This window comes from Musa acuminata, chromosome BXJ2-7 (assembly GCF_036884655.1).
Source record: "Musa acuminata AAA Group cultivar baxijiao chromosome BXJ2-7, Cavendish_Baxijiao_AAA, whole genome shotgun sequence".
Lineage (NCBI taxonomy): Eukaryota > Viridiplantae > Streptophyta > Magnoliopsida > Zingiberales > Musaceae > Musa > Musa acuminata.
The window spans coordinates 7,470,663-7,495,614 of NC_088344.1; the positions used below are offsets into that span (position 1 = coordinate 7,470,663).

The 24,952-nt window shown below is 40.2% G+C and overlaps 4 protein-coding genes and 1 long non-coding RNA gene across 10 annotated transcripts; 3 read left to right on the forward strand and 2 right to left on the reverse strand.

Moving 5' to 3' along the window:
• Window positions 1-1,751: 1,751 nt before the first annotated feature.
• LOC135616941 (two-on-two hemoglobin-3-like) lies at window positions 1,752-4,505 on the reverse strand. The gene is made up of 4 exons (XM_065116700.1): window positions 4,312-4,505; window positions 4,101-4,231; window positions 2,168-2,312; window positions 1,752-2,061 (listed from the first exon to the last, which is right to left on the reverse strand). The coding sequence occupies exons 1-4, from the start codon at window positions 4,449-4,451 to the stop codon at window positions 1,965-1,967; spliced, it is 513 nt and encodes a 170-aa protein (XP_064972772.1). The 5' UTR covers window positions 4,452-4,505; the 3' UTR covers window positions 1,752-1,964.
• Window positions 4,506-5,405: 900 nt separating this feature from the next.
• Window positions 5,406-11,925, forward strand: LOC135616942 (heat shock 70 kDa protein 15-like). Its single transcript, XM_065116701.1, has 10 exons — window positions 5,406-5,712; window positions 5,980-7,195; window positions 8,057-8,284; window positions 8,372-8,467; window positions 8,559-8,807; window positions 9,879-10,070; window positions 10,157-10,303; window positions 10,377-10,526; window positions 10,958-11,088; window positions 11,473-11,925. Exons 2-10 carry the CDS (start codon window positions 6,026-6,028, stop codon window positions 11,663-11,665), a joined length of 2,556 nt encoding a protein of 851 aa, XP_064972773.1. The 5' UTR covers window positions 5,406-5,712; window positions 5,980-6,025; the 3' UTR covers window positions 11,666-11,925.
• A 2,449-nt stretch (window positions 11,926-14,374) lies between these two features.
• Window positions 14,375-16,913, forward strand: LOC135616944 (FCS-Like Zinc finger 10-like). 5 transcript variants are annotated; one of them, XM_065116707.1, is made up of 3 exons: window positions 14,375-14,592; window positions 15,206-16,300; window positions 16,501-16,913. In XM_065116707.1, the coding sequence occupies exons 2-3, from the start codon at window positions 15,258-15,260 to the stop codon at window positions 16,628-16,630; spliced, it is 1,173 nt and encodes a 390-aa protein (XP_064972779.1). In that variant the 5' UTR covers window positions 14,375-14,592; window positions 15,206-15,257; the 3' UTR covers window positions 16,631-16,913. The 5 variants fall into 5 exon arrangements, with proteins under 5 accessions (XP_064972779.1, XP_064972780.1, XP_064972778.1 ...); XM_065116708.1 differs by having other exon boundaries at window positions 14,375-14,588; window positions 15,203-16,300; XM_065116706.1 differs by having other exon boundaries at window positions 14,376-14,588.
• A 425-nt stretch (window positions 16,914-17,338) lies between these two features.
• LOC135616945 (uncharacterized) lies at window positions 17,339-22,934 on the forward strand. The gene is made up of 5 exons (XR_010488549.1): window positions 17,339-18,395; window positions 21,145-21,374; window positions 21,454-21,778; window positions 21,881-22,715; window positions 22,799-22,934. It is a non-coding gene; the product is annotated as an uncharacterized LOC135616945 (long non-coding RNA).
• LOC135616943 (probable sulfate transporter 3.4) lies at window positions 19,789-23,805 on the reverse strand. Of its 2 annotated transcripts, none has more exons than XM_065116704.1 (13): window positions 23,467-23,805; window positions 23,340-23,388; window positions 23,035-23,242; window positions 22,776-22,947; window positions 22,615-22,680; window positions 22,312-22,425; window positions 22,121-22,237; window positions 21,867-21,993; window positions 21,536-21,738; window positions 21,134-21,324; window positions 20,566-20,651; window positions 20,366-20,442; window positions 19,789-20,271 (listed from the first exon to the last, which is right to left on the reverse strand). In XM_065116704.1, exons 1-13 carry the CDS (start codon window positions 23,803-23,805, stop codon window positions 20,104-20,106), a joined length of 1,917 nt encoding a protein of 638 aa, XP_064972776.1. In that variant the 3' UTR covers window positions 19,789-20,103. The 2 variants fall into 2 exon arrangements, with proteins under 2 accessions (XP_064972776.1, XP_064972775.1); XM_065116703.1 differs by having other exon boundaries at window positions 21,452-21,738.
• Window positions 23,806-24,952: the final 1,147 nt, after the last annotated feature.

The window sequence follows — 24,952 nt, forward strand, 5'->3', positions numbered from 1 at the left end:
ACTCGAATGATAGCACTGTAGTATATTATTCAAGAATACTCACTTCCACGTCTTTTTGTTATGACTTAGGCACTTCACCAAGTTCCACTCAAGTTGTTCAATTCCTTAATTTGCATTAAGTTAATAGAGGCCCTCGCACCTACCATTCCACGGGTTAGTCATTCATTGAGTCTGATTTCCACATCAACCCTAAGTGTGCATTCGATTGGTGTTGCCTTATGTCTCTCCCCCACTTGATCTCATAATGAATTCACCAATGCATTACCTCATACGAGATCATATGGTGACTCATCGTTACTCACTCGGTCCATTGAGCTTTGTAGAATTGTTGTCTTAAGGTATTCCTCCTCAATATGTGTGATCTGTTTTATATGATTCTTCCTCTTGAGAATCAGGATTTATTCCTTCTAAATATTTATCCCATTGGAGTAACTTTTCTCTGAGCATATGTCCATCTGGAAGTTTCAAAGACCACCATTCGCTTGGACTACTCCGTCTTGCTGAATGAATAATGCTCTATTCTACCATCGTGAACGCACTTGCTAGATTACAGCTCTTAATCAATACAGCCCTTATTGCACCCTTCTAGGTCTACATACACATCGTTCCCATGCCGAAAAGAAAATTTTAATACTTCATATATCAAGTTTCGATCGCCTTGGGATGACCACAAATACTCTATCGTTCCCATTCAAGCCCTAACATGAGTCTCGAATTCTTCGAGTTAGTAATTTATCTTATCTTTATGAGCTTTGCACAACACATTCTATCTTACACGATCTCATCGTTTGCCAAGCGCTCCAATTACCTTGAGCACCATCAAGTTTGGTTGTCAACGTCGAGCTTTAGCTCGAACTCCACCATTCTAACTTTTGTGCGTTATACATTTTTTATAGCTCGCTTATCCTCGTGGTGTCTATCACTCAAAGAGTTGGTCATTCCTCTGAATATCAATTTTGGATGCTTGCTACTAAGAACGACCCCTTTCCCTACACCTCAATGCCCGTTTTCCCCAAACTGTCGTATGTGTTAGTTGCCCTTAACACAACCCCACCAGGTTCTCTATGTTTGCATGCCAAGTGTTTATAAGTGTGCTTGTCCCGCTCTAATATCATTTGTCACAGACTTAGCTGATTTTACCTATAAGTCATGCATCACTCTTACGTATTCGTCCACAAAAGGTCTATATCCCCGAAATCTCTTATTGTCTCTTAAGGACGAGAAAACGAGTTAAAAAAATGTTTAACTCGAGATTCGCTAGCAACTATTTAACAAACAATTGATAGACAATACAAATTATAAACATAGGCTTTCAAGTTCTAAACAGAGCAATCATACGATATAAGATGGTCTACCGCGACCAAAAGTCTTCACAAATGCCTATAGAATACTATTACGAAACAAAACAATAAATCAACCTTGGATATTACCTCAAAGACTCATCCAACCAATTGTCATCCGGGTAACTCATAGGTGTTGTGCTTGTTGACACACTACATCATTCTACGAAACTAGAAAATCTCTAAAATGACTATTCAGATGGTTGATTTCTAAACAATTTTACCTCTACACAACCTATATTTACGAGCCTAAAATGATCACAAAAACTAACCAAAATGAAACTATCTGCTTCAAAACCTAAAAGAAATGTGTACAGTACCACACGAAATCTAAAAGAATCGAGCGTTGCTGTTGGAGAGTCCATGATCAAACGTGCGCACAAGCAACTTACGATTCAAGAGGATAATGGATGACTTGCCAATTCCAAAGTTTCAAATTGCACAGGCATAATGAACGGCGAGCAGCAATTGCTGCAGCTCACATCAGCACATGACAGCATCCAATAGTACAATTGTCAGGTCATCTCGTAGAGATGAACCTTTATGATCATCTGATATGGTTGATTTGTATGCATAAGATGTCATGTAACGAGTCTATCAATCGTACAGCAAGCAATTTAAATCCTATGAGGATGTCGAGTCACTTGTTGCCTGATTTCTTTGAACTGCTTGCCTTTGCTTGATCATCTCATTCCCAGCTACAAGAAAGTAAGCAGTGTGCCTGAAAAGGAAAAAAAAAAGAAAAGAAAAGAAAAGAAAATGAACGAAATGACGATAACGCGAGCTGATGGTTTTGGACAAAGAAATCCTGGTTGATAGATAAATGCCTGAAAAAATTCATCATTTTGACTTTTGAATCCGGATCAATGCTCGGGATGCTTTCCAATGCTTGTTCCATGTGGTACAGCCACCTCTCGGCTGCCTGATGAGTAACCGGAAACGGGGCATGTCGTCCAATCAGCGCTGGATGGCCTGCAACAATAACACCAAAGATATTATTGCTATGATGCCCTCCATTAAACCCAATGCAGTAGGAATCTTTGACAAACAGGACAAGGTGAGAATATGCTATACCGTCTTCCTAGTACAATTTGAAAAAGTAATAATCTTTTCACGATTCTATCAATAGTTAAAAGCAATACATTTCATACCTTTGATTCTTTAAGATAGCAGGTGAACAAGCAGTGCAGCATTCACAAATCACCCAACTCTGATTCATAATATAGTCAAAACTCCAAAACTTTAGAAGCTTATCATTTTTACATTTATCATATCCCGATAAGATTGTTCCAATTTATCCCCTCGGATGCTTAAAGTTTATCATTCACAAATTACCCAACCCGAAAATACAAATAACTACATGTAGATTCAACCCTTTGAAAGCATATGGTACTTTCTACTAATTGAAAGGCTAACTTGCATCATCTCTATTAGCATATAGAGAAAAAAAAGTATGAACAAAGAGAAATAGGAAGGTCAAAACATATTCTCCATTTAAAGGAACTTTTAGGGGGACAAGAATCATGTTTCCCATAACTAAATATGCATAAAACAGAAAATTCAAAGATTTATCATCTCAAGTATTCCATGAATCACACATAGTGCCATATCATCTAGGTTAAGAACCCAAGATAGATAGATTAAAGACGCACCACCAGATTAAGATTCATATCATCTAATGACTTAAATGAGGTGTGCCGACTACACTAGGACTTGAAGTTCTCTGAGTCATATGGTTAAGTCCTCTAAATTTCTTTGGATATGATAGCAAAGCACCCTGGTGCAACTTACATCTCTATGTATCCTTCACTTACTACCTACATCAACTTAAGTTCTTGACCTTTGACACATTAAACTGTCATCATCTACCCAGTACGTGAGCCCATCACAAAGTTCTTAGATTGGATCTCGATTCTTCTGCGATCCAAATTCCAGAATCGACAATAACAAGGAGAAAGGGTCTTGAGGTGTACATGCCCCATGGTAATTTCTTTCCAAATCAAAGATTCTAAAGAAATCACAAACATAGTCAGAGTACACATCTTCAGGTAATTTATAAAATTTGACACCCAGATTCTGTTACCAAAAGATCAAGGTTGCGTAAACTATAATTCAATATTTAAGTGAAAAAAACACACAATGTTTGCTAACTCAAATGCATAATTTCTTTTTTCCATGCTTGGATGAAAATATGCCAAACACATAATTACTGTAATTTAGGACAACAAAGAGCAACAGTAAAATAGAAAATTTGGGAAAGTTTGAATCCTTAATCTCCGTCACTGAACAATGAGTTACTTGCTTACTTTGATTTCTTTCAAATTCAAAGATTCTAAATACATCAGAAACATAGTCAGAGTACACATCTTGAGTTAATTTATGAATCTCGACACCTAGATTCTGTTAACAAAAGATCAAGGTTATGTAAGTCATAATTGAATATGAAAGTGAAAGAAACCATTATATTTGCTAACTCAATATGCAACTTGCCTACTTTCCTGTTCGGATAAAAATGTCAATAACATAAACTACTGTAATTTAAGACAATAAGAGAGCACCCGAGGCTAAATCCATCGTCTCTTCCACAGAAGAGTATGCTAAATACTTGCTATATCTTCATGGAAAGACGAAATACAAATTCGTAAGAACCAGAGGAGGGAAACACGCAGATGAACAGCTCGATCTTGCTTGCATTCGGAGAAAATCAAAAGAGACCACCATACCGCTACACCTAAACACGAAGTGACATGTTCCCATTACCTTTCCTCTGGGAATAGAGATCGGGGCCTCCCATCCTCTGCACGAAGAACTCGTACTGGTTCTGGATCGCATCCTCCTTCTTCGAATTAGCAAAGATCGACCGGAACCACTCCTCCTCGTCATCGTAGACCCTACCGACCCAAAAGGTCAAACCCCGACGACCATAACAGACGATCCAAGAGAGAGGAAATCCTAGGGAGAATACGTTCACCTGTTGTAGAAGTTGGTGGAGAGGTCGATGAAGGGCTGGATTCCGCCGAGGGCTTGGAAGATGTTGGTGTCGTCGATGGCGAAGGCGTCGCTCGCCGCCACCCCGCTCCACTCCGACGCCTTCTGCTGTAGGGATTCCATTCCTCTTCTCTTAAGCTTTCTCTCTCTTTAACGGTGATCGACCGAGGATGAGATCAAACGCTGAAGAGGTATTTATATCACTCCGCTCGTGCCACGCGTTCATCGGATGGTCGAGGATGCGGCAGTATAGTGGGTTCTTTTCATTATGAAGGAGGGATTCTTTTCTTGCCCGCCTCCAACGTAACCACGTGCTAATGGCTTAAGATTCCGCTAGGAATCAAACATAGCGGACACTGGGGTCCACTAATGGTCCAGTTATTGTTAGGTACGTTTACCGCGTGCGTCGTTAGCGAGTATAAGGAAATATAAATTTTTCAGTGCGCCTTTACGCCAATCGAATTCGCTCGTGGTTTTGGTCGATGCGGCGGCAGATGCTCGTGTCGTCATTTTTCACGGGAATGGCGCCACGTTAGGAAATCAAGCGTGCTCTGCAGGAGGACTGAAGCACCATCGACAATTTCCGGGGTGATGTGGTCTCTCTTCCTACGGGCGCAGCGCCTATGTGCCTGCCGAACCAGGAGGCAGGCTTGCCATGGTCATCGAATGGCAGGTCCCACAAGCCGTGGCAGCGTCTAACGGGCAGCTGCGATGGGCCCCAGTTGCTGACCCATGAAAAGGCGTGCCCCATGTGTTGTTGCTCCGGAGATGCTTGCACGCCAGGGGCCCATTCGGTTGGGCCCAGTTATTCCTGACCTTTTAAGTCTCTTGGAGACCCGGTCTGCGGAGCGGGCCCACCTAGCGGGTCCAATAAGCAGAGTTACAACAGAGTGGGTTTATTATCCGTCCAATAATTCAAATGAGCATAATATTTGAAACGATTAAGCATCAACAATGCATCATCGTTTCCTAATTAGTCGCTACAAGTCGTCCTAACGGAGATCACGAAGTCTAACCGCTATTAAGATGATATCTTTACGTGTGAGGCTCGAAACCAACAGAAGCTTCGGGAAAACGCCGAAGCGGTCGAGCGGGCTTTTCTGACGCCCACGGCGATCGACCGTCGAGAGTGCGAATCGGTCGATCTCCTCCGTACGATCTAGGTTCCGACGGTCGTGATGGAATCAGATCTTCAACGCACGAAACTCGACGCCGCTCTAGGCTCTTCGACCCGAGATGGTTCTAGAGAACGGACGAGACGACACCGCCGCTCTTCGTGTATCTAATCCCCCTCCTCACGGTGGCGGAAGACCTAGAGAGGAGAAGGTCTCGATCGAGAGAGCTCGCTTCGTGTTGGATCTAACAAAAGCTTGGCTCCGTTGAGGTACGATCCAAATCTCCCCTTACTTAGATCCTTCCTTCTTGCCCAAAACCCAAGGTTTTGGTGTGCTTCGGTCGATATAGGGACCCAAAAACCCATTCTTTGGATTTTATGTTCTTTGCTTCTGTACTAGCTGTTGATCTGATTCGGATCGGTTGTGCAGCAACTTTGAGGCTTTTTTCGTTTCGATCAGGTGTTGTTTCGTGAGATTTTTGGTAATTCGTTACTTGTGCCGTTGATATTGACGTGTTTCCGTGCGTCGATGTGCAGATCTCATTTCCTTTGGTGACCGGGATACGAGGTAATTGTAGAGAAGATGAGTGTTGTTGGATTCGACGTCGGAAATGAGAGCTGCATTGTAGCTGTTGCCCGTCAACGCGGCATCGATGTGGTGCTCAATGATGAGTCGAAGCGCGAGACCCCGGCGGTGGTATGCTTTGGCGAGAAGCAGCGGTTCATCGGCACTGCCGGAGCGGCGTCCTCCGTGATGAACCCTAAGAACACGGTGTCGCAGATTAAACGCCTTGTTGGCCGGAAATTTTCTGATCCCGAGCTCCAGAGGGATATCCAATCGCTTCCGTTTAAGGTAACGGAAGGGCGGGATGGGTTCCCGCTGATCCATGCCAACTACCTTGGCGAGCTGAGGGCCTTCACTCCGACGCAGATTCTTGCGATGGTCCTCTCCAATCTGAAGACTATTGCCGAGACAAATCTGCATGCGGCGGTTGTGGATTGTTGCATAGGGATTCCGGTTTACTTTACTGATCTCCAGCGGAGGGCAGTGCTGGATGCTGCTACTATTGCTGGATTGCACCCTCTCCGACTGCTCCATGAGACCACTGCAACTGCATTGGCTTATGGTATCTATAAGACAGATTTGCCAGAGAGTGATCAGCTTAATGTGGCTTTTGTTGATGTGGGTCACGCAAGCATGCAGGTCTGCATAGCTGGATTCAAGAAGGGGAAGCTGAAGATTTTGGCACATTCTTATGACCGATCACTTGGAGGGAGAGACTTTGATGAAGTTCTATTCAAGCACTTCGCTGCCAAATTTAAGGATGAATACAAGATAGATGTGTATCAGAATGCCCGTGCTTGCCTCAGGCTCCGGGCAGCATGTGAAAAGCTGAAGAAGGTTCTTAGTGCGAACCCAGAAGCACCACTGAACATCGAGTGTTTGATGGAGGAGAAGGATGTGAGGGGGTTTATTAAGAGGGAAGAATTTGAGCACATCAGTGCCCCCATATTGGAGCGCGTTAAGGGACCATTGGAGAAGGCACTTGCAGAAGCTGGCCTGAGTGTAGAGAACATACACTCGGTTGAGGTTGTTGGATCAGGCTCTCGGGTTCCTGCTATTATTAGGATATTAACGGAGTTTTTCGGGAAAGAGCCTAGACGGACCATGAACGCAAGTGAGTGTGTTGCTCGGGGCTGCGCTCTACAATGTGCTATTCTTAGTCCTACATTTAAAGTGCGGGAATTTCAGGTATTAGATTATCCACCTATTTCATTCAATTGCAATTAGTGTCAGAGATGGTGATCATTTTTTCCTCTCACAGAATATTTTTCTTAATGTACCACTGGGGTCTGCTCAGGGATTCCCATTTGAATTGCTGGATAACTTTTCAATCAAAATCCTTTATACTTCCAGTTGCATATAGCTAAATTGAATGGTCCATACACTGCAGAAAGGTCATAGTAGACATGTAGTTCTCTTGACAAATTTGTGAATTGATGTTGTTTGTTGGTCTACTCCTGTCACTTTCTGGTGAGGTGTTTGAATCTCTTGTTTCATGTATGTTATACATTGCACTCTTAACAAGGCTCTCTGCAACTTTGCTGTATTTGTTGTCTAGATTTTAAACAAGGCTCTCTGCAACTTTGCTGTCTTTGTTGTCTAGATTTTAAGTGTTATGCAATGTTTCGTTGTCTTAACTTCTGTACTTAATATTGTTTATTTTCCATTTTGTGTCTTTGATTGCCATTAATGTCTCAAATAGTTCTTGGGTAAATTATTATACAGTGCAAGAAATAGAGTATAGAGAGGAATTTGTTGCTTATGTTTAAGATTCAGGATAAGGCTTAATGTAACGAACAGCTCACCTGTTCTTGTAACTTTTGTTGTTAATTCCAATACTCAAACTAAAATGACTTGATGATTGTTGTCTGTCTTGTTCTTGTCATGCAATAAGTGTTATTTTACATGTTATTTACTGCTGTTGCCTATTTTATCAGTTCATTCATTTCATTATATTATCCTTGTCATGTTTATGTATATTATTATAGATATGTGGACATACTTGGACCTGTGGTTTCTTATCTTTGACAATTTTTTCTATGGTGAAAGGTTCATGAGAGTTTCCCCTTTTCAATAGCGCTGTCATGGAAAGGATCTGCCCCTGATTCTCAGACTGTTGGATCAGAAAACCAGCAGAGTTCAGTTGTTTTTCCAAAAGGGAATCCAATTCCAAGTGTCAAAGCTCTTGCATTTTATAGATCTAGAACTTTCACAGTTGATGTTGTGTATGCTGATGTGGGTGATTTGCAAGTTCCAGCGGAAATTAGCACATACACGGTAACTAGCATATACAAAAACATCCCGCCATATCATTCGTATTATGTGTTTCTTGTTCTTCTTGACAGCAAATATCTTGTTGGACAGATTGGTCCTTTCCAAACCAGCAAAGGCGAGCGTGCTAAGTTGAAAGTAAAAGTTCGGTTGAATCTCCATGGAATTGTTTCTATTGAGTCGGCCACTGTAAGTCATAAGTAGTATCTCTTTCTAATTTGTGGTCCTTAGTCTTGAATCCTATACACCTCAAAAGTAATATATATCCTACTTGGTGCAGATGTTGGAAGAAGAGGAAGTTGAAGTTGCAGTATCCGACACGGCAGAGGTGACAAAGGAGTCTATGGACATGGATGAAGCAACAAAATTTTCCTCTAAAACTGAAAATGATGAAAATGGTTCCTCCAAAACTGAAAATGATGTAGACATGCAGGAAGCTGAAGGAACCACTGACAATTCTAGTGCTGGGTTCGAGAATGGAGCACCAAAGGCCGGGGAAAAGCCTGTTCAGATGGATACAGATTCCAAGGTTTGTAAATCATCAATTTTGGTCTTGTTAGCATGGTGACATTGTCGTCTGATAATTTGATCAAAATGCTAATCTCATCTTGTGTTGTTTCTTCTAAGTAGTGGTAATTCCTTATGTCTGGTTTTTACTGTTTCTTTATATTATATATGACCCGTGACCTGCTTTCTAATTTTAGTTTTGCTATCTTTTCTGGGATTGTATAAGTAATTATTCTTGCAATTCCATCCAATCTATGACCTGATGCCTATAGTTATTTCTTCTTTGTTATGATTATTGGAGTCTCTCATCTTTTTTATCTTAAGATTTAATGTGTTCAACAAGGGTAGTTCTGAAGTTTCTATGAGATGTGATAACACTTAGTCTGAAGTCCTCTTACTAATTGGTGCGCGGTATATCTTAGTCAACCATAGAATTATTTGTCTATCATTTCATTTTGATTTTGTATTGACTTTTAAACTGATAGTAGTGAGAAAATGCATGTGTTTGCTGCTTAGCTTGTTTAGCAATGTCTCATCATATGATGCTAGTGCAAAGTAGTTACATAAACACAAACAACTGTTAACCATCTTCTTGCTGTTTCTTCTTGATATTTTGGTTTTCCAAAAATTTGAACTTTTTATGGACTTGCACCATATAAACTTCAACCCTATTAAATGTGCTACTAACGATAACTACTAGGTTGGCTTTAGACACTTTTTGATTGTGTCTTGTGGCTTAACTAACCTATGGTCGAGTGAACCACTAGTCTCAATACAAAGGTGGATGCTGATGGGTAGCATTCTGATAAAACTCATCCACTCTCTTATAGAGTTTGCCATCAGTGTTGACAGTCTCCTTTCTTGGGCTTTTTTTTTGTCATTGGGTTTTGTCACCTCATATCACAGTTTTAATTGTAGTTGGCAGAGCACAAGAATTATGCTTTGGCCTAGCACGTATATCTTCTGAATGTTGTCTGAGCATAGTATATGATTACATTTTGTTTATCATGGAATTCATGATGTGTGAAAAGAATCCCATGGTATATAGCCTTTTATAACTTGACTCTTTGATTGGAACTTATTTACTCTACAGGTTGAAGTTTCGAAAAAGGTCAAGAAAACCAATGTGCCTGTGACCGAGTTGGTTTATGGTGGGATGTTGGCTGAAGAATTGCAAAAAGCAGTCGAGAAAGAGTTTGAAATGGCCCTCCAAGACAGGGTGATGGAAGAAACGAAGGACAAGAAAAATGCCGTGGAGGCATATGTGTACGATATGCGTAACAAGGTATGGTGCATCTTATCCATCCTTCCACTACGTCATATGTGGTTTAGCCTGTTTAATTCAGCTAACACTAGATCCTTTATATGCAGTTGTATGACAAATATCAGGATTTTGTTACACCAACAGAGAAGGAAGCGCTTATCATGAAGCTTCAGGAGGTTGAGGATTGGTTGTATGAAGATGGAGAGGATGAAACAAAGGGTGTTTATGTTGCTAAGCTTGAGGAGCTCAAAAAGGTATACCTTAGGCCCAGTAGACTACTTAAAAACATCTGTTCGATGCATCTGAGGTTGGCTTGTCTAATTTCAGACGGGTGATCCGGTCGAAGAGCGTTACAAGGAATGGACAGAGAGAGGTCCTGCCGTTGATCAACTGGCTTATTGTATTAATAGTTTCAGAGAAGTGGCTTTGTCCAATGATCCCAAATTTGATCACATAGATTTAGCTGAAAAGCAGAAGGTAATGTCAAAAAAACAATGCTGCTTTCGCACCTGACTAGGTTTTGTTTTCTGAGAGCATTCCTTCTGTCAAGTGAGATCCTGCGGTAAGCTGCTTTCAGTCATAGATAGGAAAATATTTAGAAGCAGATGGTCGTGATATATGCTAGAACCTGGGATCTCTAGTTGAAATTATAAATTCTATGTGCTATCCTTTTTAGAAACCTGTGTTAGTTAATTTCAAGAGGAGACTTCCCTTTTGCTTGCTGTCTAGCGAATATGGGCAGCTTTAGAAGTTCTATTATATGCTGGTGTGGTAAACCAAACCTGCTTCTTAAGTGAAGATTTGAGATGACCTTTTTTTCTCAATCTTGTATCTGCATAGTGGTCTAGAGTCTAATAGTGATGATAAAAACTGTGGTAACATGCTTGGTTTGTTGATTTGTTGTACAGGTAATTAATGAATGTGGAGAAGCAGAAGCATGGTTAAGGGAGAAGAAACAGCAGCAGGATGCTTTACCTAAATATGCCAATCCTGTTCTTCTTTCTCCGGATCTAAAGAGAAAAGCTGAGACACTAGACAGGTAAGTTCAATTATAGATGTCGTGAATATATTCAACTTGATTGTACCATCTGTGAAAAGTATATCTGTAGGACTGTTCATCTGCTTTCGAATAGAGGCCCTATGAAATCAACCTAGAGTGGTTCACTAGTTGTCTTTTGAAGGATAGATGCTATTCGTTGGCTATGCTTTATTATCCTTTTAGTTCTATAGGACTATTAATTGTTGGTTAAGAATGTAAGAGCAGTTTCACGTCATGCTGTAATCATTTACACGTTCTTGTATGATGTTTAATTTATCCAAAATCGCTGATCCTCATTTGGAGCTGAGCAAATATGAAATGTATTCTATGCAATTAGAGCCTGAGATTTCCATGGAAAGTAATTGTGAGTGCATGTGTGAGTAGGTTTTGCAAGCCGATAATGACAAAGCCGAGGCCACCTCCACCCAAGCCACAGCCTTCTCCGACTGAGGCACCACCAGCTCAACCTCAGACCGCCGAGCAGCAGCAGGCTTCCGATGGAAGCAGACCGACACCACCTGCAACAGCTTCCGAGCCGATGGAGACCGACAAATCAGGGGGTGAACCTGCAGCGTGAAGGATGATCTCAGTTTCAAACCATCCTCAGTTTGTTGGAGCAGCATGAAATGGTCAGTTGGGTACTCTTAAATCTCAGTCTTGTGTTTTACTTATTTGTAGCAAATGTGGATTGTCGTGAAATCCAGCGAGAAGGTGTCCTTTTGGGGTTTGGGGGGTCTTTAATCCGGCAAATTGGTTCCTCCTGTTGAAATCTGCCAATTTTACAGCTTCACCTGTTTTGGTTTAATTTATGGCAATACATCGGACATCATTCATATGCGATCTTTTGTCTTTTCTTATTGCTTGTGTGAATGATGTGAGCTAATGACATGATCATTACCGAGCAGACCAATAAATCTTATGCGGAGAGCTCATCGTCTGGATTGCTTCCTGGGAGTGGATTTGGTACGTTGCCAGAATAATAAAAGAAAATGTGTGAACTTCTTTTCATTGTCTATTTGATTGAGAATACTTCCAAGGCTTCGTTCATTAATGCTTCGTATTCTTTTCCCCGAAAAATAGGTCAATTAGAATGATAAAAATGATGCCATCTTTGCAATTTATTAATATATTAATCAAAATGTTATCAAATAATCTCTCATATATAATTAAGTTTCTGAAATCTGAAACCACAAAACAGCATAAAATGTGACAATAATTAAGGGATAATTATGCACTAACAAGATTAGTAGGATGGATTTCGTGGGCGTATCTATCTTCAATTCTTTTGTGCTGAAGCCGTCGAACGTAGCACCACTAATCTGGTCGGTCCCCTTCGATTCTTTCTATTTGCTACTGTTACATATTTGTCGTCGTCTACGGGTAATCAAGAAGACACTGGAAACGAAGCTGGTGCTATACTTCGAACGTGCAACCAGAAACAGCAGTCTTCCAATTCATGCCATTCCTTCTTTCTAGTTGTTATGGGAAAAGATTGTAATGGAGACAGGCCAAAAGAATTCGCAGCGGTCACATGACGTACTTGCGAGCGGCCGATGGATGTGAGTGAGTGAGTGAGGAACATGGCTTGTGTGTTCTTGTTCTGACATCAGTACTGGAAACGCCCGTTTCTAACTCAATAATGCAGACTGTTCTGACATCTTTTGTTCATCCAGATTTTTAATGGTGGGATTAAATGGGATCTCATCTCGGCACTTCGCGATTAATCTCATTAAGGTTTTCATCGTCAAAATAAATTATCATAAAAAGATCTCAAGCTTTCGAACCAAAAAAAATTATCAAACGAGATTTCATTACTTACTTTCTAAAATAATCGTGTGGATTTTTTTCATTACAAAAGATAATATTTTCTTTTAGGAATTTAATCGTCTTTGACTAGAAATAAATTTAATCGAACCAAATTTGATTTGAGTTATGTTGAACCGAGAGAGATGGAGATAGTTTTAGAAATCGGATTAGATCAAACGGGTATCACTTATCTCTCTTGAACTCATTTTATTATGTTTTTTCAAATCATGTGTATATGATGTATATATGCGTGAGAGGTCAAATTTTAAGATGTCAAATTTTAAATTCGTAAATAGATGACTATGATGCCAAAGGGAGGTCAATTTGGCCTCATATAATATACATCCACGTGATAAAATAAGATGAATCCAAGAAACAAAGGATCATCACATCTTTTTACATGATGACAGAAATAGATATACATGTCCTTATATGTTTAGTTAAAACTAGGCATCACTAGAGATCAACTTCACCTTGGTATGTCCACCTTGCCTTGCCTTGGCCATATGATATGTGGTTAGAGGACAAAGTTTAATATTAGTTAGAGTAATTTTCATACACCATTATTACTCATGAAAGGGACTAATAATCATATATATATTTATATTTATATTTATATGTATTGTGATTATTCAAAAGGGATGATTTGGCTCACCACATTGATATTGTCTTTTACTTGGGCTTAAGATACATTGTTACATTTGATCCATCATCTTTCATGTATATAAATACATGAATCATGGATGAAGCTTCCTGGATAGATCCACACTTGATTGGAATCACCAACATGGACAGTGGCTAACAGGGAGAGACACAGTAAATGTAATACATGTAAGAAGGATTCAACAACAAAGATGATAGCTTTCCAAAAAGGACACTGTCATTGTGATCTCATCAAAACAAATGTGTCTTTGAATTGTTTTTGATGGATTATTGCTTTCATGGTTGATATGGTTAATTTTGCTCTATGATATAATGCTTGTTAATGACTTCATTCAATGGTTTGCAGTCATGAGAAGGATTTGGAGTGGTAGATGGGCATTAGTGTCATAGGGAGTCAACTGGTTGGCTGTAACTATCCTATATTATTATACCTAAATTTTGAATAGAATGAACTATTTCATATCCTCTGCTATTTATTACAAGGTTGATTAAATCATAAAAGGCTCCTGGAAATGGAATAATGTATGTATTTACAAGCAGAAAATTTATTTTCATGATATAAAAACTCAACTCTCAAAGGAATTCACCCTCACACTGATTAGATAAAAATTCATTTGGATGATGCATGTCTATCACATGTAAGAACCATTGTACATGTACCCCACACAAAATATGTGAGGATCCACATCAACCCATCAGTGTTTTTTGGGTGATTCAGCCAATTTAGTTTGATTTCTGATGGTCATGATTTAGAGGAGTATTTCAGAAGCCATACTGTTGCTCTGATTTTGATGCATGCAACCAAAACTGAGGAGAGAGAAAGAGAGTGGTGTGTGACTGTGCACAGTGCAGGCTTTGATACATTTGTCAAACTACCTCAACACCACCTGGTGTGCTTCTGGTTTCTCCTATTCTTCTACCCAGGAGAATCTCTCATTTACTTTCAGGGGGTGAAGGATAGGGGAAACAAGGAAAGCAACTAAAGAAGAAGAGAAAAGAGTGGGCATGGTGGAATTTATTCCCTTTCCTTTGTGGGTTATGTTTCTATGATCTCTTCTTTTGACCCCTTTCTTTCTTGAATTATATAAACTCATATCATCTTCTCTTTTTTCATCTACCTTCCACTTGTTTGTATGATTTGGGGTTCATTTTGTTCTTGTTGAGTGGTTAAAGCATCAGGACTGGTTTTTGGGGAGAAAGATACATGGATGGGACTAATCTTCTATTCTGTTTGCTTTATGTTCCACATGCTATGCTATGTGGGTTGGTTTTTTGGATGTTTCAGAGATTACTCATCTCTTGCATCCTTTTTCTGCTGATTTAAAAGCCTTCTTTGACCTCTTTCAGTGCTTGCCTTTGGTTAAACAAGTTGGTGGCTGCCCATAGTTCATTTCAGCTGTTCAATATTGTTTTTGGTGTTGTTTCATCATTACCAAAGGTTTTTTGGTACATTCATTTAGTTTTCATCTCATGCAATGAGGTGATGTTGATTTATGTTGATATTGCTCAATATATGATCAGTTTTGGAAAAGTACTATTTTTCTACTCATGCATGTCCTTCACTCCTCTGTCATTGATTGTTATGTGGAAAATTTTGATTTTGATTGATCCTTCTGCCCTCACCTCTTTGATCTTTTCATGTAAGCAGGAATGCCTAGCCTTCCTAGTGGCAAGAAAGGGGAAGTTGGAGGTTGAATATAATGCTGAGGAAAAGGAGCAGACCAGTTCAGAAGGATCAAAGCAAAGGGTTCCTGATGTCTCATCCAACCTCAGGCTCCTGCTTCCCCTCTGATGGTATGTTGAAGAGGACCAGTTGTGGCTCCTTTCTTAATGTCCATGGCCACCTTGTAGGATTCAGCAACAAGAAGGGCTTATCAGAATCTGCTACAGTTTGGGGCCATGCATCTCCCTTGGACAAGGTTTTATCCAGTATAACCAGATCAACAACAGGCATCATCGATGGTAGGCTTAGATGTTGGGACAGCAGAAGAGTAGGCCTTGGCCTGGTTGATACTCTCAATGATGAGGCCAAACCTTGTGTGAAGGTCTTAGGGTCATCTGAGAGCAGGAACATTGTGTTTGGTTCACAGATGAGGTTAAACTTCTCAACCCCCAAATCACATCAGATTGGCCCGAGAGATGACCCTTTAGGAGCAGCTCCTCAAATCGGATCATCTAAACCTCGGTCAGTTTGCTCGGAGATGGCTATAGAATTAAAAGGATCTAAATTAGTCCATGAGGAGTATGGACTACTGCGATCGTGTTCAGTGGATACTGGTGGATTTTCTTTGCTCCTTACTAAATCTATTGGCAATAACCGTAAGTCCAATTCTGAAGTTCTTCAATCAGAATCTATGGATATATTGGATTCTCCCCCACTAGCTAAGGAGGACACCAATTTTGACAAAATCTCGGGGTCCTTACCGATATCTTTTGGCTCTTCTCATAGATTTATCGGTTCACTGTCAGCCAGTGAGATCGAGCAATCTGAAGATTACACTTGCATTATATCTCATGGTCCTAACCCTAGGATGACTCATATTTTTGGAGATTGCATACTTGAAAGCCACAGCATTGAATCACCAAAGATCAAGAATAAGCATAGGAAAGAGGATGAAGGGTCTGCCTGGCTTTCAGAGCCCTCCGAGGAAATGTTGTCATGCTTTTTAAATGACTCTTTGAGCTTCTGTTTCTCTTGCAGGACGAAAGTGGAAGACGACGGAAAGGATATCTGTATGCACAGGTTAGTCCCCACATGATCTCCGATCTCTTTTATTTTTCTTATCTTTATAGTGCATTATATGTTCTTTTTGCACTGCATGATGAACCTGTTCCTGAGTCATTGACTATGCACACATGAACTGCGATTCTTATTGCTCAAAGAATTTCCACAAAGCAGCATCATTGTGAGTGTATTATGAACTTCCTATATATACATTGCAGAGGCAAGAAAGCTTTGTGTGGCTGTGAGTGCTGTAGGAATGGAACTTTGCTCGAAGAAATGGAGAAAACCAGGAATATTTCATCTGGCTCTCCTGGTTCATCATTCCATGAGGAGACATTTCTTGAGTAGATGGCTTTGGCCTTATAGGCTGGAGGTTTGCCCAGCCCTCCTTACACCGTGAGCATATAAGAGTTTAGGTTGGCAAGGTGAACAATTCGATCATCTGTCTGTCAAGAGCTGTCCATATGAAATCGTTGGCGGCCATGGATGATCAACATGTTCCTTAATTTGTTTGCTGGTTTTGTTTCAGAGTTCATGGTAATGTTGGTGAAATTTAGCAGGCAACTGTTCCACCCTCCTCTCTTTTCTTTCCTAAACCATAAACCAGCCGTAAACATTGCCTCTTGATGGATGTTATCGATCTGTCTTTCTATTTAGCAGTGAATAAAACTTTCTGTTGGCTATATAAGTAAAAGAATATGAGTGATCAACTCTATGGCATAATTATGTTTCATTTGCTCTCTATATGCTTCTTTGGACTTGTACACGACATCGACACGAATATATTAGCCTTTGCTGCACATGATCGAGTGTTCTTCTTGACTTGTAATGCATCAAACTGACAAATTAATGTTTAACCATTGCATCTGCTCCCAGTCTTTCTTGTTTATCAGTCAAAAGCAAAGCTTTGATGAGCAAATTCTTGGCATAATTAGTGTTTCCTGATGCTTCTTTCAATCGTGATGTACTTGTGTGCCGGATTTTGGTGCAGACAATCGAATGTTCTTTGACTTATAATGCATTGAAGTGGAACATTATAATCACAGGCAGACCCTTTCTTTTGCACTTTGCTTCAGCTCCACCCATAGTGACACACAACAATTTGCATTATATTCTCCTTTTGTGCAGCTAAATCTACCTCTTTGAACCCCAAGAATCTTAATCTGCCTTTCCTCTGCATGCATATGCTCTCTGTTCTTCTGCTCCTCGGTCGGAAGTGTTGACCTGTGCCAAAAGGCCAAGAAAAGCTATTGGATTCTTCTTGTGGCGTGTCTGTCTCTTTTGCCTTTGTTCCGAGTCTGTGACGTCCCCATGCCCGTCATCTTCTCTCTCCTTGTTGCTTCAAAAGTGTCATTCCATCTGCTGTCTGATGGCACAATCATCTACTGCACTGTTCATATAAACAACTGGAATCCAGCTCCAGCACTTGAGAACTATCAAGAACTCCATTACTGCATCAGATTTAATTGGCTCAAGTCTCTCTACCTTGAAACCTGGAGAGACAAAAGAAAAAGTCTTGATGACACAAATGAATCACCTGTTGCTTCAGATGGATGAGCAAGGCAATGCCCAATGAACGCTTCTTCTTCTTCTCCCTCCTCTCCTGCCGCTTTTGCTCTGATACCTTGCAATGTAAGTGGCCACTGTTGGCTCCTCCCGTAAACGCTCATTCTACCTCTGACCTTGAAACAAGCAGATCCATGGATCGCACACCTTGCGAATCATGCCCATCTTGGAATTCTCAACAGGATTGGACCTAGTGCGGTCCATAACATGAACAACAGAGCCCACAATTGCATCTTCCGGACAACTCATAAAATGAGGGCCTTATAGTCCAATCCACCACCACCTCCGCCTCCCTGGCGACGTCGCATTCCGCGATAAGTATTCTTGCTTTAGGGAAAGATTCTGAGAGATAGGTTCACGGTTAAACCCTGACGCCGTGGAACTCGTTGTAAACGATGCAAAGGACGCGGTCGATGCCAGCAAGTGGGCGTCTTCAACCTTGGGACGCGACGCAAGCCATGTTGCCTCACGACTCTTCTTATAATTCTGGAGGAGGAAGAAAGATTGGATAATAAGAAGATGCTGAAACGATCACTAGAACTTCAAGGTGGGGTTTTTATGTTGGGTTCACAAGTGCTAATCTTTGTTTTCATTTAACAGTTGATTAATTTTCTTGTATATGTTAATATTGCTTGCAGTTTTTGTCCCTAAATTGATCATTAATCTTTATGCTTTTTGTATGTCGAAATTAAAGAACTAATTCGATCTGGTCATTATTTCTAGTTCACAAAAATTGGTGATGATAAGCTATTATGTGGCATTATTAACATTTGCTTATTATATGCATTAATAGTTTCTGATACAAAGATATGCAATTTTTTTCTACTTCTTCTTTTTATTTGTTTGCTTACCGTAAGGCTTAATATCATATGATAGGAGGGCATGTAATTTTTCTGTTCTTTTATTTGTTTATTTATTTATTTAATCTGAGATCCGGTGAAGCAAGGATCGAACAGGACAACAACGGTCAAATCATGCCTGATGAGTAAGCCAATGAAATTTTAATGGCAGGACTAGAATCATTGCGGAAATAGTAGCTGGATCCTCGGTTTCATATTTCGGTGCTGTGTCGTGAGCCTTGATCATCGGGTCATGGTTCTAAGATATCGAGCTGTGCTCTACTTCAAATGTGTTTTGGTCCTCAGGCTTTTAATGAAGGTCAAATTTAAAAGAATTTGAATGGCAAAAAATTTCTAATATTTTTAACGGCACTGGCTTATAAAGGGATGAAATATTTGTTTTACATACTTCTAATAGCAACGCCATGATATATCTTTAATTTTGATTTCTATCATGGCATATAACGTGTATGATCTTAAATTTCCAAGCGCATTAGCTCTTGGTTTCACCTTGAATCAACTGTTAACGGAAGTCCCTAGTTCAGCCATTAAACTTTTAGAGAATGCTTATGGTTGGTCACACAAATATAAAAAGAATTGTTTTGTTTCATCGGTTTTGGTTCTTGAACTAGAATTTGACTCTTTATCTTTAACAATTCCAAGAGAAAAGAAAATGGGCAGAAAAATATTTTTTTTTTATCGTGCAATAGATGTATCAAGTCCAAGATGTTGCACTACCATAATACCATTCTTAACTATATAGGATACACAGTTTTTTTTATAGAACTATTTTTTTGCACTTCTCATTTCTTCTTGATTATTTAATTAGATGTTGACATTTAATTATGGGTGTAATTGACTAAGCACTTTAGTCTCAGTATGAGTCTTAGGAAGCATGAATTCTTACTTTTCTTTTCCACTACTGATTATTATGGACTTTAAGGACTAGTGGTAGATACATATTATGGTCGTTGCGCCTTAGATTGAAATTATCGTTGCAATCTGAACATATAACACTCAGATGGATTCCTGTCTTCAATAGTAAGATAATTCCTGTATGTCATGGGTACAATCTTTTATGAATGCGCAAAGCTGGTCGTGGAAAATCACAATTGATATTTTAAAGTGCCTAGAGAAACCAGGATTCATGAGACAACATTTGCGAACTTTAATGGACACCAGTGAGAAAGAAACTTCTTGAGAGCCACAAAAATAACCAACATCATTTTCCTCCGAACATCTTCATACGATTTTTCTATTTCCTGTAAAATCTTTACCTAGAAGAGCTCAGATAAGTAGAGAACTATTTCATTATCGAACTATTTCATTATCTTGCCATTGCTTGTTTCAGATGCCAAGCAACTGGCACATTTACCTCATAAACCCCGTTTCTTTCTCTTTTTTTCCCCCCTTAGGTTAGACTGATGTTCTGTGGAGAATACATGCTGAAGTTTGGGCTTTATAAGAGGATGCAGCAACGGCCTCACCAACCGTCATACAGATTTGTTCTGATCCGAAAAGCTCCCAAGTCCCCAATTGAGACAGCTTCTGTGCCACTTCCAGGACAGGATTAGCTAGTAGAAGCTGCAATTTTTTTTTTTGAAAGTTCCTGTTACTAAATTGAAAGACACTGTCTACATGATTAAGAAGGATATGATGGAGGAGGAGAATCCCTTACGTCGATAGATCTTTTGTCAAGTGTCTTCTTCAGCTCTGCAAGTGTTTCCAAACCACTTATATCTATTGCTGTTACGGCTGTATGGATTTGGAGCTTATGGTTAGTGTACAAATAATAGATTAAATTTCTCTGGGTCACTTGTACAGTAAACTTGTTTGTTAAACTTAGGATGAGTATTTTCTGATTATAATTCTACGTACCAGCCATGTCCAGTATAATGCATTTAAGGGAACTCTCATTCAACTTTTTTATTTTCTCTTCCTCTTCTCGAACCCATCTCAAGATCCTGCACATAAGAATAACAATACATGTAACTTTTATCAAGAAAGAATACAGCTGTGTTTAGAGAATTTGATCATCAGTTGCTCTATTAATTAGTCACTAGCCGAAAGAGATGCAAATCTTGCACCTTGGGCAATTAGACGTAGACCAATATAGATAAACAATAGGCCTGCTCTAAACTGGAAGTGCCTTCGGGTTCAGGTGTTTTTGGATTCCCAATCTCAAGCTAGCTTTATATCTATTTCAAAACAATACTTATGCTCTAATTTTTACAGTTAGCTTTCTGCCCGTTTTTCAGTGACCATTTATTCAGCTAAATCATTTCATTCTCTGGGTTATATTTGATCCATGAACTCTAATAAGGCAATTTAAGGTGTAGGTGAGTACTGTAAAGTTTTGTTGGCCCTTATATCTGGATTACAAAGATTCTGAATAATGGCAAGATCTTGAATATGTTACCAAATACTGACACCAGCCCAAACTAACCTTTCTTGCAGATATATTGAATTGGTGAAATAGATGGGGGATTCAATGCCAAGGATTAGAAATGAAGGCAGCTGTACAGCCTCCCTGTATTGCGCCAGATTTCTGTAACTGTTTGTTCCTGGGACATTCCCCATGATCACTGTGTTTGGCCTAGTAACATGAACCAGAATTTTGAATAAAGATACGCCCACCTGCAAAACATGGAAAGATTATAAAACAGCAAATTTTGGCGTAGTTAAAGGTACATATCATCGAACTGGAATGCTTCCCTTGGTTTGTTAAAGCAGAAACTGCAGTAGAATAATGAAGAATGTTTACAGCTATGGCGAGGCCCGTCTGTACTGAGATGAGAAGAACCCCAAAGAAAGCACTCATACAAGCCAGGAAATCAAATTTATCCACCTTCCACAGCAGAAATGCACCTCGAACATCGATCAGTCCGATCACTGCAACAATAATGATCGCCGACAACATGACGTTGGGAGTATAATAGAACAGTGGCATGAGAAATAGCATGGTGAAGAGCACTGCAGATGCCATGACTATGTTGGATACTGCCGTTTTACATCCAGCGTTGTAGTTTACAGCTGACCTTGAGAATGAACCTGGGTTGTATTTTCCAACAAAAGAACAAGAGATTTTATGGTTAGTTTTACATGTAGCATGTTGATTTGACTACAGCCTATATAACAAGAATAGCTACTTGTTGCTATATGTACTAATTTTGTGTTACCACTTGTGATGTAGCATGAAGCACATGACCCTGCCATGTTCATGGCTCCTAAGGCCACCATCTCTTTGTTGCCATCAATCTGATAATTTTTCAGAGAAGCAAATGTCCTCCCCACAGCCATTCCTTCCTGTAACCCACAGTAAGTTCGTGCTTGTTATTTCAAGAGGGATGAACTCAGTCGTTTTTCCTTTTCAGCAATGGAAGATTTTGAATCTACAATTTACCAAAATGAGTTGAAAGGTTTAGTGTGTTACAGTGAGAGCCAATATTCCAGTAATTATTCCAGTTCTGATGGCAAGACTCAAGTAGGGGCCTCTAAAGAACAGCATGTTCACTGAAGGAGGATTCACCCCTTTCTGCAAATGCCCAATCTGTTTAACACCAAGAAGTTAGAACAAGAAGAAACAAAGAAACTTCAATTTCTTTCTGGCATGAAGATTCTTACTGTTTTGATGCCATGGTTTTGAGCTTTGAAGATAAAGGAAAGGACAGTGGAGAGAATCACTGAAGTTAGAGGAGCTGCTGCTGATACCCAGAACAGCTTGGGTCTTCTGGAGCTCTGATTCATATGAGTTCTAAAGTCATTCCAAAGCATAAACCAGCAAACAGTGCAGAGAAAGCAACAAGTAAAAGCTGAAGTTGATGCTAATTAGCTTAGCACATGTCGATCACTACCATGTTCTGATCATCGATCTCTTAGGAATTGAAAGGGAGAGCTATCAAGCATAAGGATGGAATTAGAGCTTACTATATGCCTTGCCACCAACAGAAAAACCAGGAATGAGAGCCCCATCACTACCGTTTGCCAAGCCCACTGCTCAAAACAAGAAGAGAGATAAAGATCAGCCGGTAAGACACCTTAATCTTAGCAAAGCATCTTCACCCATTCTTCTAACACCTTGTTCTTACCTCTGTCCTGTTCTCAAGAACAGACTGCATCACTGGAATGATCCCCATCTTGGTGGTGAAGTGAACTATGCCAAGCAGTCCTTTGAGCTGCTGAAGTGATACGATGACCGCTGCACCTCCCATGAATCCTGTCAACGTCGGTTTTGATAGAAAGTCCACTATGAAACCCAACCTATAAGCACCGGGCATCACTTGTGAGATCAAGATTTACTCAAAACAAAATTCTATGTAGTGTTCTTGTGGCGCAAGCATTGTATACCTCAGAAGACCCAAGCTGGCTTCGAAAACACCAGCAAAGAAAGTAGCTGTGAAAGCTAGTTGAAGATACAAGATAGGCTCCTTGTCAGGAGAGACCACCTCTCTCAGCATGGATCCCATCACTAGAGATGCAATGGATACCGGGCCAACAGCGAGATCTCTTGAGCTCCCAAGAACAGAATAGATCAAGGGTGGCACAAAGCTGGAATCTGTTGCATCCGATCCAGTATAACAAGATCAATAACATTCATTGGTGTTCATCCTGGTGTTCTTATGAGCTAGTTTCAGTAGATGGTTTGGACTTACAGAGGCCAATAATGGGAGGCAAACCTGCAAGCTTAGCGTAGCTTATTCCCTGTTACAGAGAACAGAGAGGACAGTAAGTCTTTCTACACAGGCACAGGTAATTTAGCATCGGTAAAGCTTCTCATACTTGTGGGATAGCCAAGCTAGCAATGGTGACGCCTGAGATGGCATCAGACTTGAGGAGGCGAAGGCTGTATTCAGAGCCCCACTGGAAGATTGGGAAGAGATACTGGAGAGCCAAGACCAGCTTCCGGAACAAAGACTTGTTCTTGAACTGGTGGAGGGGATCATCAGGGAAGAAGACCTCGGAAAGCCTCTGCTTGAGAGATTGGAGGGTGGGGTTGTCTTGTGGTGCAGGGACCTTGTGGACCTCCAAAGGTTTCAAGCTCGGCGTGGGGATGGGCAAGGAAGCTTCAAGTTCACTGGCATATGGGAAGCTCTCCACTCTGTTGGAGCTTCCCACCATGTTTGGAGGGAAGAAGGAGAGCAAATCAAGGACCAACACGGGAATGCGACAAGGCACATGAGCTTGGAGAAACAAGCATGACAAAGGAGCTACTTATAGAGTGGTGGAAGAACAATGTGATGAACCACCCTATTTTCCCTTCAATGAATGAAGTCCTCATGATTTGCCAACCCAAATATATTATTGTTGTGGTGAATTTTGGCAGGAATTTGAGAAAGAAAGGAGGACCTGTGTTTATTAATAACTGGACAGGAATCCTTTGCTTTAAAGACAATAAGAAAAATAATTGCAGGTAAAGCAGATTCATTCAATGAATACACACACTTGTTGAACACACAAAACCACTTTCTCTGGGTAAAACTCCACTCCCAGCTGAAGTAGATCATATAGGTTTAGCGTGGGTATTGTTAGATGTCGGTGTGCTGCGCGTGGAGGCAAACTTGGAAGAGTACTAGAAGCATCATTATCATGAGGAGAATAAATGCCATTCTGCGCATAAACATCTTATGTAAATTCACAAGTGTGGTGGAATGATTTCTTTGGACATTTTCTTTCTGAGGGAATGTTCTTGAACTGTTCATAGTATCTGCATGTCAGCTGCTTCACACACCGCTAGATTCTCCGAGGCAAAGCAGCAGCAGTTCATTTCAGTGAAGCAAAAGCCAAGACGCAGAATGGAGACTGGCTGAAACAAATGCCTCGCGTCAAAGACATTGATGGAAATATATGAATTAAATAGGCCATTGATTCATCCAAATCTACCATATCTCTCCATTATTAGCGTAGGTTTGAAGCTTTGGCTTTCTCCACACTCAGAACTCTTCTACGAATCTAAACAAGCATTTACTTGAAGTAGCAACTCAACAGAGATCATTTGGATTGCTGCATGAAAAAATCCCCCTCGAACATATGATCTGATGGAGTATCTCACTCGAATAGCTGCAACAACTTGTTCTGCAACCTCAAGCAAGAAATCTCATGAAGATAACTGAATTGTTGGATGATTTCAGTGTCTCCCTGTATAGTATTCGATTACTTTTCTATATACCATTCCACATTATTCTTATAATTATCCATTTATGTTATAAACAGTGAAATTGTGTTCATCCACCAGTAATGACAGATTGAAGAGTTGCAACATCTAACA

Bases quoted from the DNA above. Each gene is read 5' to 3' on its own strand.
- LOC135616941 (XM_065116700.1), bottom strand. From the start codon at position 4,451: ATGGAATCCCTACAGCAGAAGGCGTCGGAGTGGAGCGGGGTGGCGGCG. The intron at 2,313-4,100 runs GTAATGGGAACA...TTATTGTTGCAG, and splicing joins TCTCTATTCCCAGAGGAAAG to GCCATCCAGCGCTGATTGGA. The intron at 2,062-2,167 runs GCATTTATCTAT...TTTCCTTTTCAG, and splicing joins AAAATGATGAATTTTTTCAG to GCACACTGCTTACTTTCTTG.
- LOC135616942 (XM_065116701.1), top strand. From the start codon at position 6,026: ATGAGTGTTGTTGGATTCGACGTCGGAAATGAGAGCTGCATTGTAGCT. The intron at 8,468-8,558 runs GTAAGTCATAAG...TACTTGGTGCAG, and splicing joins TTTCTATTGAGTCGGCCACT to ATGTTGGAAGAAGAGGAAGT. The intron at 10,071-10,156 runs GTATGGTGCATC...CTTTATATGCAG, and splicing joins TGTACGATATGCGTAACAAG to TTGTATGACAAATATCAGGA.
- LOC135616944 (XM_065116707.1), top strand. From the start codon at position 15,258: ATGCTGAGGAAAAGGAGCAGACCAGTTCAGAAGGATCAAAGCAAAGGG. The intron at 16,301-16,500 runs GTTAGTCCCCAC...TATACATTGCAG, and splicing joins AAGGATATCTGTATGCACAG to AGGCAAGAAAGCTTTGTGTG.
- LOC135616943 (XM_065116703.1), bottom strand. From the start codon at position 23,805: ATGGTGGGAAGCTCCAACAGAGTGGAGAGCTTCCCATATGCCAGTGAA. The intron at 22,681-22,775 runs GTAAGAACAAGG...TGTTTTGAGCAG, and splicing joins TTCTTGAGAACAGGACAGAG to TGGGCTTGGCAAACGGTAGT. The intron at 20,272-20,365 runs GTAAGGGATTCT...AAAAAATTGCAG, and splicing joins TTGACAAAAGATCTATCGAC to CTTCTACTAGCTAATCCTGT.